The sequence below is a fragment of the Nesoenas mayeri genome (assembly GCF_963082525.1).
Source record: "Nesoenas mayeri genome assembly, chromosome: 15".
NCBI classification, from domain to species: domain Eukaryota; kingdom Metazoa; phylum Chordata; class Aves; order Columbiformes; family Columbidae; genus Nesoenas; species Nesoenas mayeri.
Window position 1 is genome coordinate 2475985 of NC_137559.1, and position 15251 is coordinate 2491235.

The following is a 15251-nucleotide window of genomic DNA, read 5'->3' on the forward strand; positions in this document are numbered from 1 at the left end:
AAGAGGATCCATAGAGCGAAACAGCTGGTGCTGGGAACTTGCCACCCACACCTCCACCACACCTGCAGTCCGTGCAAATGCAGTAAATGCACAGCGGGAACATCTACTACTGATTTGCTGCAGTCTGGCCCTGAAGACAGTGCCCATTAGCAGCTGGACAATGCTCGGCTTGCTCCTGGACTGTATCTTCCAGTTTAGTTTCACCCAAAAAAACTTGACCATATACATTCTGGACACACGACCGCAAATCAAAGCACAGCACGTAGGAAGTCAAGAGCACATCCCTGATCCAAACCAAAACACCAGCGCAGCTGCACTACATGTGTTGTGACTAGGCCTATGACATCGAACCATCTGCAACCGTCACACTTACCTCATAGTTTCTGGCATTGGTAGTAGCTGCCTTCTCTAGCTCAATGCGAGCTCGTTTGTGGCTCAGCTCCATCTGCATCTTCTCTCGTTCCACCTGCAGGAGCTGGGATTTGGAGTGGATCTGCCCAGCTTGTTCCTCCAACTGGCCGGTTCATGTGTGAAAAGGGATGTTAAACACCATTAACAGCATTGCAATAACATCATTTTATCCCACCCTGTACTCTTTGGATGATACTTGCATACCATTTACAAATTACAAGGGAACTATCACCATGTTTGTGGTATTTCTCCCACTAGCTGCAGGTTAATGATGAAGCCCCCAGGCCTCATAAAAGTAACAGCAGCTAACCCAGAAGCAGAGATCATTCTCCCCATTAAATTCAACTACTGAGCAAAATAACTTTTCTACAACCTGCTACAATGTTATACTTCATTTTTTCATTCAAGTTACCTTGGAGCACAGACAATATTATTAGTATACCTCACATCTAAGTAATGTACATCGAACTTATAGCTAATGAAGACTCCCTAACCAGAAAGAGTCTCCTCTAACCATCCCTGTAACCAGAGATACACCACAGACAGAAACCCATCCATTTTTGTCAACATTCCAAATGCAAAGTGGATTTACATTAAAAGGAAAACAAGTTTCTTTTACACTTAGAGACTGAAATAGAAATTATATTAAGATACAGAACACTGAAACTTCATCCCAGCCTAATAAACAGTCCTTATGATCCAAGTTGTCAACTTACTCCATGCTTTATGAGCACAAGGCAGCTTAAAGGAAAAAGTGACAAAATAAAGAAAAAACAACACTAAAAAAATCCCCACACATGTGAATACGAACAGAAGCAGAAAAGCAAGCGCAAGTGGTTAGCACACCAACGCCATAGCACAATGCAAGTGTCCTGTATGTGTCCAGGCAAAGAAACTTTGAGGAAGATAGTGAAAAAAAAAAAGGTAAAAAATGACTTACTAAAAAAATATTAATAGATATAAAGCTCCTTTGTTCAGCAATATGAAAACCACTTGCAATTTAATTTCCTGAGGTGCTATACTGATATAACAAGCAGAGAAAAAATTCAAAGGACCTTTCTTAGATTTCTACAAAACAAATAAATATGTCTGACCCTTTAAACAAATTTAAAGATTGTAGAATGTTCACCAAAAGCAAGCTTCCATTATCGAGCTTGCATGAATATCAATTTTAGAAAGAATGGTCAGATCTTAATTAAATCAATCCTGATTCCTGGAATCAAAAGGAGTCTTCAAGCACACTGAAGTGATGCTGCGGGCATCGCCAAGCTGAGGACACCTCACCTGCACCCTCTGCTGGTACTGCATCTGCAAGGAGCTTTGAGACGATCCCGGTGTGGCCAGCCCAGACACCCCCTCCATGCGCTGTGAAATGAAGTTGTTGAGGGATCTCAGGGTGGAGAAGACAGTGGTATTATTTTCCAAGTCCTCCATGGCTCTGGAGAAACACAGAAAGTAATCAGCAAAACATTCAGGATCACGCACTCCCAGAGTAACACAATGGTTATTCTTTGGATTTATATAATTCACAAAGAGGAGACGTAAGGGAAGCACACAGGAAACCAGTCAGCCAAAACCCTGAAACCAAGAAATAAACTCAACAGCAAAGTTAGTTTTCCACACAAACCACTCCACAGCACCTAGAGCATACCTTCAAGGTGCTAGCAACCTGGTATACGCTATCCTGCATATGACTTATGGATAGTTCACAACCACTCAATCGGTCCCACCTTTTCTTTTCTTTTTTTTTTTTTGAAAAGAATGCTGTCTTACCAGGAGTCCTTGTCTGTCCCCGCAGCAATCCAATTGAGATGAGGAGTCTCTGCAGAGAAATCTCCAGAGGTACCCAAGAGAATCCTTGACTCAATGGGCCCTGCAGCCGGGCACAGTGGGGTCTCCTGGCTGGCTCGCCAACTGAAACAAAGAAATAAACTTAAGAGCAGAGTGAATTATACTGTTAAGTAGCATTCTTTATTTTATCAGTGCTGTGGAACACTGGGGATCATTCTCCATGCATGCTCCAAAGACTGGATGCTCTTGTGTTGCTTATATTCACATAATTATTACATATACACTAATATTTTTGAAAATTTTGACGTACAATACATCTATACTAAGAAATAATTGGTGATATTAGTTACAATTGTTTAGTTCATTACTCACATCTATTAATTATTAGTTAAATAAAAACTAAGCACTCTGCTTCTAAACAATGTGTCTCCTGTCTCCCTCTTGTCATGCAGAAGGATCTAAAACTTGAAAAATATTCCCTCGTTTTGCAGGTGGTCAGAAAGCACTTATCACGTCAATTGGTTAATGATGGGTACATCTTTTGTAGCTTAATCACAGTAGGCAGTTCAGCAGCTTCTCTTCAACCCAACTGAAAACGTTTATTCGAAATAAGTACTTCGGTACCACAGAGCCCTGGCAACAGGTGCCGTGCTCCGCCAAGGCTGCTTTGAAACCAAGGGCAGCTCCAAGCGTTCCGAGGATCCGCACACGCCGCCCCCGCTGCGGACCAGCCCCCGGCCCAGGCTCCTGCAGGGGATACGGGACCCCCTGCCCGCACAGCCCCGCGGCCAAGTTCCCCCTCATAGACCCCCTGCCCAGGGCGCCGGGAGGGAGCGCGGCCCCGCAGCGCCCACAGCCCGGCCCCGCCTCGGGGGCGGCGAGCGGCCGCCCTGGGGTGGGAGGAACTGGGGCACAGCCTCTCTGCCCCGCTCCCACGCCGCCGGGCTCGGCCGGGCGCGAACAGTCAAGCGGTGGAGCGGGGTGGGAGCGCCGAGCTGGGCGGAACCGGCGGCCTCCCTGCCGCCCTCACTCACCCGCGCCCGCTTGGATCTCCCTCCTCGCCCCGGCGACGAGATCTCACGGGAACTCGCGCCCAGCTCTCGCGATAACAGCGGCCCGAGCCGCCGTAACGATGGGACTAGGCGCGCAAGCCCGCCGCGCCGCACGGTACCGTAATGCACCGCACGGTACCGTAATGCACCGCACGGTACCGTAATGCACCGCCTCGGTGCGAAACGCACTCGAGCTCAGCCCCTCCCCTGCAACCCACCCCCCCAAAACCGCTCCGTCCCCGAGCAGAGCTGCGACAACTCCTGCCCCAGCGCAGCGGGAGGAGCAGCAGGGATCAGCCCACGCTGGGCCAGCGCCCTGCTCGCCCCAGTCCCTGTTGCAAACTGCAGGTAATCGAATTTTTTGAAAAGCACAGTGTCATCAGTGCTTTTCCTCCCCAAATGCACAAGAACACCCCGCTCCCCAGGTCAGGCAGCTGAGCTAACACTTTAATGCACACCAGCATGGAGATCCAGATGGGGAAGTTTTGAAGTACTTAAAATTCGATGATTCTGTCAGCAATTCCAAATAAGATGTTCATGAGAAAGATCTGGAAGCCTTGGCCAGTGCTAGCAGCCGCTCTTATAACTCATGCCACAGTCAGCCTGATTAAAGTACTATTAAATGTAAAAGTTGTCACTTCCTGATAAGGCAGCGGCTAAATTTAGTTTTGCAAACAGAATTCTAGCAATTCAATCAGTAACTCTGCCTGTCTGGGATCCAAGGAACATCTTGTCATTTCACCTAAGATACACCATTGGTCAAATATAAAACAATACCAGAAACATAGGGGAAATTATCTTTTCAGTAGCAATGACCCTGCCTTACTGCCATTTACTGGATTTATGAGTACAATGACGTAGCAATTTCTAAATATAACCTGTGTCTTTAGAAAAGGCAGTAGAGCCATCAGGCTGAATATTCCAGAGCCACGGTCGTGCGTCCTGAACGGCTGATCGTACATGACGATGCAGATCCTGACATGCACGAAGCCATTGTCTGTTTTCACATGTGCTAATAAATTGCACCAGCTTTTAAGAAAGATGAAGAGGCAATAAATTGGCTCAAACTCCCCTCGCTGTTTCCTCTCATTCTGACAATTGTCTTTATGGTTAGTCTCAAATACAATGCCATCAGTAGCACAATGATTTTCAAGCACACATTAAAAACTTCATATAATCACAGCTTTATTTTCATTTCCATTACTGCAGCCCCAGAGGTTGCCTTTCAGATTACTCCTCTCCATTCCCAACTGTTTTCTCCACAGGTGAGAAGTTAGATTGGACGTCTCTGCTTGTATAATTAGTGGATAAACTCAGTAGGACACCACTCTGGTTTATTTTTGTATTTGAAAAGCATGATGTATTTTGAAAGAATCATAGCAGGTTTTCCCAAATTGTTCTCAACAAAGAAATGGTTCAAGTTAGGGGTCTTAATGGTGGGATTTTTCTTTAAATACACACCAAATTCAGATTTCCAATCAATGTCCGATCACCCGTTCGACCATCAGCAGTTCATTTCCCTTTGTACAGTCTTGCCAAATAATAAGATTCAGCGGAGTCCTTCCGACTGGCCTGAGGCTTTATAGTTCTCACATCCTGGAACTGCTCCTTCAGTCTGTTTTGTAGAAGATGGGACTCGCGTCCATCCCAGAATTTACAGAGCATTGTTCCTTTTGGCTTTAAAATACTTTGGGACAGATTCAGGAGGCCTAAACAGAGGTTGATCAGCTTCTGATGATCCAGTTCTTTAATGCCTGTTGCGTTCGGCGCCATGTCGCTCAGGATAACGTCCACCTTCTCTGCGGGAAGCAGACTCTGAATTGCGCGCACCGTGCTGGGGTCTGCAATGTCCGTCTCCGACAGGAAAACCGCTCCTTCCAGAGGAGAAATCCGCAGGAGGTCAATGCCAAGGACAAAGCCAGTGGGGACAGCAGGATCTAGATTATAAGAATGAATGACACACTGAACACACATAATGGTTGCAAACAACGTGCGTATGCATTAGCTCCATACCAGACAATAAACAAAAACATATCACCTGCCATATCAGTTCTTCTTGCCCTTAGTTTGCTGTGTGCATCTGGATGAACGATTTGCTCTAAGCTAATCCATTCAAGACATGAAAATCAGTTACTTTGGCTAAGTAAGGAGTATTTTTCTTGGGTTTTCTCCTGTTATTTGAAGGCTGACAGTCCAGAAATCCTGAATAGTACTGATGACAATACTTTATTTTGTAAATATTAATGGCTTGAAACACATAAACCCTACACAGTGGTTACTAATGTTTTTCAAGAAGGAAAATAAAAATACAGAAAAGCCAGATTAGCTGCTGGAGGCCGCACAAATTTCAGAACTGGATGAAGCGATCCTCTCCACAACACAGTCAACCAGAACACTTTGTTACACCTACAGTAGCACCTCATGGTAAGTTTTGATTTCATAAATGTTATTCCTCTGGAAGATACGAAGACTTTCACTGTCATGTAGGCACACACCTTCATGCTTGTATCAGCGACCCTGGTGTTTCCCAGCACCCGTGTCCCCTCCCCACGGCGCCACCAGCTCAGCTCAGTTTTCTCACATGCTTCAAGATGAGCAACATTCCCACCTTGCCTGCCCAAAACGTGCACTTACCGGTACCTAAGGCATTGACCCTCTCCACAGCAACCTGGCTCCAAGCGCCAGGTGCAGCTCCGCAGTCAAGAACACAAAGTCCTGGACGAAGAATACGAAGCTTGTCATCGATTTCCAGTAACTTGAAGGCGCTTCGGCAGCGGTAATGCTGCCGCTTCGCCGCCTTGACAAAGGGATCCTTCACATGCCGCTGCAACCACCAGCGCTCAGCTCCAGTTTTCTTCAGAAACCGCGCCGTGCTGTGGAGACATTTGCTCACCAAATGCCGGCAGCTGCCCAGGGAGACGGGTGAGTTATCAGTTAGTGCGTGACCACCATGCATTTCAGAATTCTCTACAGCGATTCATTCTGGCCTCGACTACAGCCCCCCCACCTCACCAGGCTCAATAAAAAGCTCTCAGATTTGAGGTCCCTTGGCACCTTCAGTGATCTGGTCCAACCCCAAGGAAAAGGGATGTGTTTTGGACAGCGGTCTCCCAGCGAAGGCAGGAATGGCGTCCCACACCCACACAGCGCTGGCGCTCGCATGTGAGGCCCGTTGGGACGTGTCAGAGTGACCCGGCCGGGCCCGGGCTGCTCAGGGGGCTGGAGCCGCCACGGGGAACACGAGCGGTGCGGCCTCCCTGCCCCGCGCTCCCCTCAGAGGAACGTGTCCTGTGTCCCTGGGGGAACACGCTGACAGCCACGGGCGCCGCCACCGCCTCCCACCCAACGAACCCCCGCGCCCCATTCCTGAGGAAACTTGAGGCGGCGGGACCAACCCAGCACCGCGCCGGGGACACCCCGCAGCACCCCCAGCCCGGCGCCGAGCCCTCCTCAGCGGCCTCGCCACCGACCTGTCCCCGGCGGCGGCGGCGCGTCCCGCCCACGCCATGACAGCGCCTCAGCCCGGCCCTCCTACCGCCCCGCGCGGCTGCCGGGGCGGGACCAGAACGGAGCGGAGCGGCGGCGGCACGGGAAGAGCCGGGCCGAGCTGCTGCTGGCGGGGGACACGGCGGTGGGCGCGAAATTGGGGCTGTTGAGGCAAGGCCGCGGGGGCTGGCGCTGGAGTGAGGGTTTGGGGAAGCGGTGCTGGGTGGGGGTTAAGGGTTTGGAGAAGGAGGTGAGGGGCTTGGGGAGGGGGCTCTGAGGGGACAAGGGTTTGGGAAGGGGGGTCAGGACTCGGGGAGGGAGTGCTGAGGGGGCAGGGGAGCAGGGGTCAGTGGGGAGTGTTAGAGAAACTGCCTGGCAGAAAGGGGTCTGGGGGTGTTGATTGACAACCAGTGTGTGCCCAGGTGGGCAGAAAGGCCAACAGCATCCTGGCTTGTACCAGGGCTGGTGTGGCCAGCGGGACTAGAGGAGCGATTGTGCCACTGTGCTCGGTGCTGGTGAGACCCCACCTCGAATAGTGTGCTCGGTTTTGGTCCCTCATGGTAAGAAGGACGTTGAAATACTGGAGAGAGCGCAGAGAAGGTGACGAAGCTGCTGAGGGGCTGGAGCTCAAGTGTGATGGGAGCGGCTGAGGGAGCTGGGGGTTCAGCTGGAGAACAGGAGCTGAGGGGAGAGCTGGTCACTGGCTGAACTGCCTGAAAGGAGCTCGGAGCATGGAGGGGTTGGTCTCTTCTCCCCAGCAGCAAATGGTAGGATGAGAAGATATGGCCTCAAGTTGAACCAGGGGAGGTTTAGATTGGATATCAGGAAAGATTTCTTAACAGAAAGGGCTGTCGGGCATTGAACAGGCTGCCCAGGGCAGTGGTGGAGTCACCATTCCTGGAGGTGTTTAAAAGGCGTTTAGACAAGGTCCTTTTAGACATGGCTTAGTGCTGGAGTTGGGTTATGGTTGGACTTGATGCTGCTGAGGGTCTCTTCCAACTGAAGTAGTTCTGTGAGAAGAGGGCACTGGGGACTCAAGGGTTTGGGCTGGGGATGGCAGGACCGGGCATTCCGGGAGGGGGGCTGGGGGCATCAGGGCTGCCTGGGCCTGTGAAGCAAGTCCAGGTTTTGTCTCGCTGCCCCCAGGCCGGGAAGCAGCCTGGCCTCCCACCCGAGCACTGCCGGGAGCCCTGGTGCAGTGTGTCTTCCTCTTGCCCACAGCAGCCATGTTCACGACCAAGCTCTTCACCCTGGTCCTGGTGGTGCAGCCGCCCCGTGTCCTCCTGGGCATGAAGAAGCGCGGGTTCGGAGCCGGGATGTGGAACGGCTTCGGGGGGAAGGTGCAGCCAGGGGAGAGCATCGAGGAGGCCGCTCGCAGGTGAGCCCAGAGTGGGTGTTGGGGCGCAGGTTGGGCTGTGGGGGTGTCAGACCCTTTGTGGTGGGCTGCAGGTAGAGTGACCTGCTCGGCTGGTCAGAATGCCTTCAGAATGGGTGTGTTACCTACCCAGCAGTGCAGCTGTGAGCCAGCTCTGAGCAGAGAAAATCACCCACTCCACAGGAGATGCAGCATCGGCCACGTGTACAAGGAAGTGGGATTGTTCCTCGTTCGTTACCTGTTATCTGCAAATCTTTAACTGGCATCCAGTTAATGAGAAACTGGAAGTTACCGAGTTTCCTCCTTCCCACCTCTTGGACTCTGATCTAAACCGAGACTTTAGTCTGCTAGTGGTGGACAGAAGTTCTTGCACTGTTCAGAAACACGTAGAGTTTAATTTTGGCTGTATAGCAGGATTACAATTTATGCCATTGTACTGCTTATTGTTTAAATTTTGAAGCTATTTTCCAGTAGCATTTTTAGTACTGCATGAAAATGTAGTGACAAAATAGTAGAAGTTGTCAGGGGTCCCTTATGAAAGGCACTATGGAAATTTATTATTTGACTTCATGGTGGCATTTTTAAGCCCTAATGCTGAGCTAGGGAATTGAATTTCATCAGTATAGAGGTATAGTACCATTTTTGAAGCCATTAGTACTGGTTTCTTGAAGTTAATTCTTCTGTCTAGTCATTGAAAGGAAATGGCAGATCACAGCTGAGTTGCTAAACCCCTCTAAAAATTAGATGCCTTATTCTTTACATGAATGTTGCTGATACAAAGCCACTGTTTGCCATCTCCTCACTTTGACATATGCCCAAAATTGCCCTCACACCTGCAGGAAGTTCCGTGTAGGTTTATTCAACAGCCACCCAACAGCTTTTGCCCTGAACCGTCTCCTCAGCTGTGCCAGCGCAACTGCCCGGGTTCTGCGGCGAGATAATCCAGGAGAGTTCTCTATGCAGATGTGCACCCAGCAGTGCACAGCATTACCATACCTGCCGCTCACATCCTGGCTTTTTGTATAGTTTATCATCTCTGAGCGGAGGGAGGGAGATCAGTTTTGTTGGTTAAATCGGCCGCCGTTTGCCAGGCTTATGTTGCCGCTGACTGTGGGGTAAAGTGTGTGAAGTGTCATCACGGCACACATAGTTAAATATTAAGCTGAAACATGAACAGAAGTTTCCTGAATCAGTAAGATTTCCATACTGCACTGGGTACACATTCCCTTGAGCACCAGGGCACCTCCGGCTCTTCAGCGGCACATGTTGTAAGAGGAGCATTTAGCTAGTTCGTTATTTGTAGTTTGCTACCTGTAATGTTTCCCATACTACATACAGAGCCAAACGGCTGACAGACAAATTGCTTAGAGAACCATACGAGTGTTGCGCTTTGTTGTTCAATTATCACAGCCTGTAAAATGAGGCTTTTAGCGTCGTTGCTGGAAGACTGCCTCTATTTTAGGCATAGTTTCTCAGGAAGATAAACTAACATTAGCTAAGATATCAAGTTGGAGTATAATTTTGAAGGATGGGATTCATGAAATTGATGCCAAGGGAAGCTGGAGCCTTAATGATCATTTCCATTACATTTTAAAATTAAGTTACTGCTAAATACGCAGCTACATTAATTATTAACCTCAACGGAAGATATATGGTTTCAAAGCATTCCTTGTTTTTGTACATTAGAGAAACCATGGCCAACTTCAAGCTGTGCTGATTCTTCTAGAGGCAGGTAAAAATTAAAAAAGCCCTAAGTGCATAGCACAAACAGAGCAAGTAATTGAACGCGCTTCAAGGAGCCATGCACCGCGATGCATGGAAAAGAGCTGCCTGGCAAGTCCCTCTAAGTGCTCTTAAAAGTCTTGCCTTCCAGCCTGTCGTTATGCTAAATGCACTTCCAAGGAGCAGAAGTGGAACATTTACACAATTGCTTTGTGCTTTTTATAAGGCATTTGACTGGGAGATGGTATTTCTAACGTCCTGTGTGAGTAGCGTTATTTAAATAAGCTTCAGTTGGCCTCAGAACTTACAGTATTTATTACCTGCTTCCCTGCAATTCTAAAAGCTTTAGCTTGAATTTGGCAAAGCCTTTTGCTTAAGTCTGTCTCCAAGTTCTTAAAGCACATCCAGCCACAGTCATATGTCAGCCCGCTTCTAACTGATCACAGAATAGATCACGTTGCAAGGAGTGCATACGAAATAATCAGTTTTCCCGAACCTTCCTCTGCCAACACAGACTATTTTCCTTTAGGAGCCTGAAATAACACATGAGCCAGTCTGACACGGCCCCGCTGTGGTACAAACAGCCCGAATGCTGCTTTGCTGCCTACGCCCTGCTCCGTTTTACAGGCGCAGCTCTCACCTTTGGTTCACTGGGAGTGTGCTGAGTGTGCAAGTAATACTAATGGCTGGTTTTTTTGTTCTTCAACTCCTTGCTTTCTGGTAAAGAAATCTCCTTTTGGTGCAGGGAGGTCCTGGAGGAGAGCGGACTGACTGTGGACACCTTGCAGAAGATGGGTCAGATCACATTTGAATTTGTTGGCAACTCTGAACTCATGGAAGTTCACATCTTCCGAGCAGATCATTTTCATGGAGAGCCCATAGAAAGCGATGGTAGGTGGGGAGGGACAGAAGGAGGTATTTAAAGAAACGCAGCACTATTCATGCCAGAAGCCCTTTGGGGAGGGAGGCAGCGGGGAAGCTGCTTGTTGACAGATACTCAAAGTCTAGGCAGCAAAAAAACCCACAAGAGAAAGTCTTACGCAAAGTTCTTTTGTTTTCTCCCACCAGAAATGCGTCCACAGTGGTTTCAGATGGATGAGGTGCCATTCAATCACATGTGGCCAGACGATATCTATTGGTTTCCTCTGCTGTTTCAGAAAAAGTTGTTTCGTGGCTATTTTAAGTTCCAGGGACAAGACACTATCCTGGAGCACACCCTGGAAGAAGTGGAGGAAGTCTGAGGAAACGAAAAGCATTCAACCCACGCGCTGCTGCCCACATTGTGCTACAACACCATCAGTGCTTCTGAGAAGGGTCTTGTTTCTCAGCTCTCCAGCAAAGGAGACATATTTGCAAGGTCATGGGGAGGTGAGGAAAATGAGGGGTTTTCTTAGAGCAGAAATAAAAGTAACAAGATTTTTCCATGCCCTGCTGGGTCTCTGCCATTGGGTGATGGCTCTTGTGCAAACACAACTCCGTTGTACTTACGCAAGCGCTGGCGCCTGGCAGCACGAGCTACAATTTTCGGCAAAATGCGGTTGCTTGCTGGAACTTCTTGAAGCTGGATCAAAATCCCGGGACGAGCAGCACGACTTCGTTGTCTTTGCACAAGAGGCTGCGCAGGGTGGGTCACATCGCGCACGAGGCTGAATGCTTGCCAGGCTTTCAAGAGAAGTCCCTGGCTGTGGTATAGTTCAGTAGTTAAATGATCTATTAAAACCTGAGTGTTAATCCTTCTCTTAGCAGGTGGCTGATTCTTTAGGCTTTTTCCTTGTAGCTGGAAATGTTTTTAAAGTATTAAAAATACTTTTTAGTGAAAGCATGTGTGGTTGTGTTGTAAACATCTCATTAGCTTCTAGGCTGTTTAAGGGCCTTTCAGGAGTTGGCTTCCTTTCATAGAAACGTTAAGTGGACTGTGATGCAGCATTAAGTACCTTCTCGATGGCAGTTTCTATACAGTTCCCTATTCGCTGTTACATCCTGGGACAAGGTGAGGCTTGACCAGCACTGGGGAAACCTTTTGAGAAGTTTAGCTAGAGATCCCTTTGGAATTCTCCAGCTGAAGGCAGCGTAAGGTTATAGGAGTAAAGAAAGAAGGCAGAGGTAGATGCTCTGTTCAAGCCCTGCTTTTACTCTTGAGGCTCCTCTTGTGAACTTGAACTGTTCTGAGCATTTCAGGTAAAAAATACGCGGAACACAATCAACTTTCAGCAAGTCCACGTTGCAAAGTGCAGTCACCTACGGCTGCGGGCTTTGCCATTCGGCTCAGCACAACTCAGCGTGCTGGGCAGCAAATCTTAATCGAACTGTGCTAGAAATAACACATCACATACGTAACTTCTTACACAAGCTTTTTTTGTTGTTTTTAAACACTTTTATAAACACATATAACACTTACAGATAGAATCTTGGAATGTAATATAGGATCTGTAAACATTTCCAGTCTACCAGCTGTAGTAATAGTTCTTTAATTCCTGCATTTGAATAAAGTGCTTCATACATAAGGCTATTTGAGCAAAGCAAAGATACAGGATATTCCAGGCAGGCAAAATTCACACCCTCTGAACAAGATTGTTTCTTGTCTCCCTCCAGCAGTTCTGAATAATTTATACCACTCAAAATTGCCCTTTTTCATGTGCTCAGTAAGCCGTAGCTCAGGTAACAGTGAACACCCTGGACTCCTCATTTTCCTTCTGTGCTGCACACTGACTTACTCCAAGGTTTTGCTACTCACCTCTGCTGCTGACACGGCAGTCGGAGTTTCTCACTGTTCTAACAGAGAATGGCTTGAGGCAAGTAGAGGAGAGAAAATAAGGACAAGGGGACAGGCAGCTTGTAACAGGAGGTAAGACCCTACTGCATGGTCGGAAATGTGGCAGCCAATACCTGTTAAGTTATCTTGATTTATTTCCTGGTGGAAACGGTACGTTGTGTGGTGAGAAAGAGCAAATTACTCTGTTCCTGCAGGAGTTTAGTAGGAAGAGAACAGGCATAGCTCAGGCCTGCACTTCTTTTTGCTCTCCCCTCTTCTGCAGACAGTTCAATCCTTTCACAAAGATGCTTTCACCAGCACTGACTTTTAGCTCCTGACAAAGAGTAATGATGTTATTGCTCCTGCTGCAGACTGACATGTTGTAAGTTCTGTCCCCAGCTGGTGATCTTTGTATTTTAGGAAGCAGCACAAATTGAAGATTGTGAATTAGCCAGGAATTACACCCTTGCATGATCAAAGTAGAAGAGTAAAGCACGGGAATGCAGCAAAGCGCTGTTGAAAACACGTTACGACTTAGGAGGAACAACTTTCAAGGAAGATGGAAAGAGAGGGAAAGAAGGATCAAAGATAATAGTTTGGAAAAGCCTTTCAACACATGATAGCAGTGAAAAAGGCTGTATATCGCCACTTCACAGCTCGAAGCAGAGACCTTAGGAGTGACAAAAAACATATAGCCCTTTTGATAAAACGCTTTTCAGGCAAAGTTCAGGTTCCCAGCTGTGTACTACCCTGGTACCTGCACAACAGATCTGACAGAAAGACCAGAAGCATTTTCTATCATGACTATTTTGAAGACATGAAAGTCCCCACGAGCTCAAGCAACACACAGAAAGCTTCCATTCGAGAAGGCACGTGGGCTCTTTGGTGCGACATCTCAGAGGAGCAGCAGTTCTCGGACAGGCAGCGCACGCTCCCCAATCAGTCTCCTGCTTTACTTAGTGTTTATTGCAACCTGCCCAGCTACCAGCAACGGAACCAACTTCCTTAAGGCTTGTTCTCGCTCTTGGGCACCGCTCGGCTGTTGGCTGCAGAAGGCAAGAGCGTGGAGAACTGCTTCCCCTACATGGACTACGGTACATAGACAACTTGATCGATTCCCTGCTGCGTTTCTCTAGAGGGAGGAAGCTGACCTCGATGCTGCTCTCCGAGCCTGACAGATCCCTAAACTAAAAACAAACACAGTAAGGAAATTCCTCACATGTTGAGGTAAACATAATAGTGCTATTTGCACACTAACCAGTCTCCCCAGAATAAGGTTTGAGAGCTAAGAGTTGTATGAAATAGTGTATGTGTGTATTTAGGAATGAGACAGAAGCTTGACATTCCAGTATGAAATTAAGTCTGAAAGTGCTGTATCAGCTTTGAGAATACTAGGCTGCTGTTCTCAAAATACAGAGTAAAATCAAGCCATGAAAAGCCCACCCCCAAAATCACTCTCCTCCAAGAGGCAAGGGCTGCTGATGGGTGTTTTCTCAAAACAACGTCATTCCAGTTTCTTTATAGGTCATGTGGTCTGTTTATCATTATCGCAGTCTCTGCATTTGGACTCTAGAATTCTTGCTTGGAAGAGGAACAGGAAAGGAGTCAGTCTAAAGCCCAAATGTGGTTTTGTTGTGTTTGGTTTTGTTTTCAAATGAAGTCCGACATGGTAACTTTCTTCTAAATGTAAGAAGTGCAAAGTTCCACTCAGGATTGTGGTTTGCAAGTGCTCCTGCAGAACAGAGCCCAGTCCCCTACCCAGCCACACGAGTTACATAGATCCATTATATAGATATCAGACCTCGCCCCAGAACATACAGTATATTCTCAGTTTGACCATTCACCACATTAGGCAAACAAGGCTAAATGAGGGAGGATGGGCACCAAGACCAAGCAAATTACAGCCAGCACCAGCTAAAGATGCCAGGAGTGAAAAGCATTTAAAACTATGGGAACACGCTTTCCACACTTGAACCGCAAACTATCTTCCCAATCCAGACAGGGTCAAACAGAAAAAGCTTTTGTGCCATTCTTGAGATGTTATCTATTCTTGTCTCTGTCACTGTACTGCAGAAACTTTTGCCTCCCTGGCCAGTTTGCTCTGACCTGTGAGCAGAATCTCTTCTGCACCGCTTTGGGAATCTTCAGGAGGAAGAATCGAACCTGTCACAGCCACCTGCAGTTCATCTGTCTCACCGGACAAGGTCAACATGCAGAAGAGACTTAACATTTGAATTGCCACCAACAGCTCTGAGTACTGCATTCTGAGCAAGGTTGTTCCAAAGCCTCCTGACATGCTGCTTAAGGCCCAGCACTCAAATTCACCCCCATTAAGTGCCCTTTACCACATTTTGAGGGGTGCGTGTAATATAATTTCTCTTGCTCATAGGGGAAGAAACTAACCCATCATTTCCACCTGGACTAGGAAGAGCTTCATGTTGTATTGAATATTCTACATTAAAAAAACAAGCTTGTGTGATTGGAGGATTTAATTAGACTTCCTGCTAATGGGGAAGTTCCCCAATGGCAAAATACTGTAACGGTTCCAGTATGACAGCAAGCGCTCATCCTTGCTAACGTGCTTCCTTTGTACCCAAAGAAAATGCCAAGTCTCAAATTCCCCTTTGGCAGCTATTTTGGCCCCAGAGAAGCTCAGTCCAGG

At 47.7% G+C, this 15251-nt stretch overlaps 3 protein-coding genes across 3 annotated transcripts in view; 1 reads left to right on the plus strand and 2 right to left on the minus strand.

Moving 5' to 3' along the window:
- Nucleotides 1–2328, minus strand: part of MAD1L1 (mitotic arrest deficient 1 like 1) — a 366427-nt gene extending 364099 nt beyond the window's left edge. The window contains exons 1-3 of the mRNA XM_080353821.1: nt 2185–2328; nt 1696–1849; nt 374–514 (exon numbers count right to left, since the gene is read on the minus strand). Of these exons, the coding sequence (XP_080209947.1) occupies nt 374–514; nt 1696–1845 (291 nt within the window). The 5' untranslated portion in view covers nt 1846–1849; nt 2185–2328. The remainder of the gene's footprint in view (nt 1–373; nt 515–1695; nt 1850–2184) is intronic.
- Nucleotides 2329–4766: 2438 nt separating this feature from the next.
- MRM2 (mitochondrial rRNA methyltransferase 2) lies at nt 4767–6210 on the minus strand (the record flags this gene model as incomplete). The annotated part of the gene is made up of 2 exons (XM_080353943.1): nt 4767–5191; nt 5889–6210. The coding sequence occupies 2 exons, from the start codon at nt 6208–6210 to the stop codon at nt 4767–4769; spliced, it is 747 nt and encodes a 248-aa protein (XP_080210069.1).
- Nucleotides 6211–7966: 1756 nt separating this feature from the next.
- Nucleotides 7967–11182, plus strand: NUDT1 (nudix hydrolase 1; the record flags this gene model as incomplete). Its single annotated transcript, XM_080353882.1, has 3 exons — nt 7967–8118; nt 10583–10728; nt 10906–11182. 3 exons carry the CDS (start codon nt 7967–7969, stop codon nt 11076–11078), a joined length of 471 nt encoding a protein of 156 aa, XP_080210008.1. The 3' UTR covers nt 11079–11182.
- Between the last annotated feature and the right edge of the window lie 4069 nt (nt 11183–15251).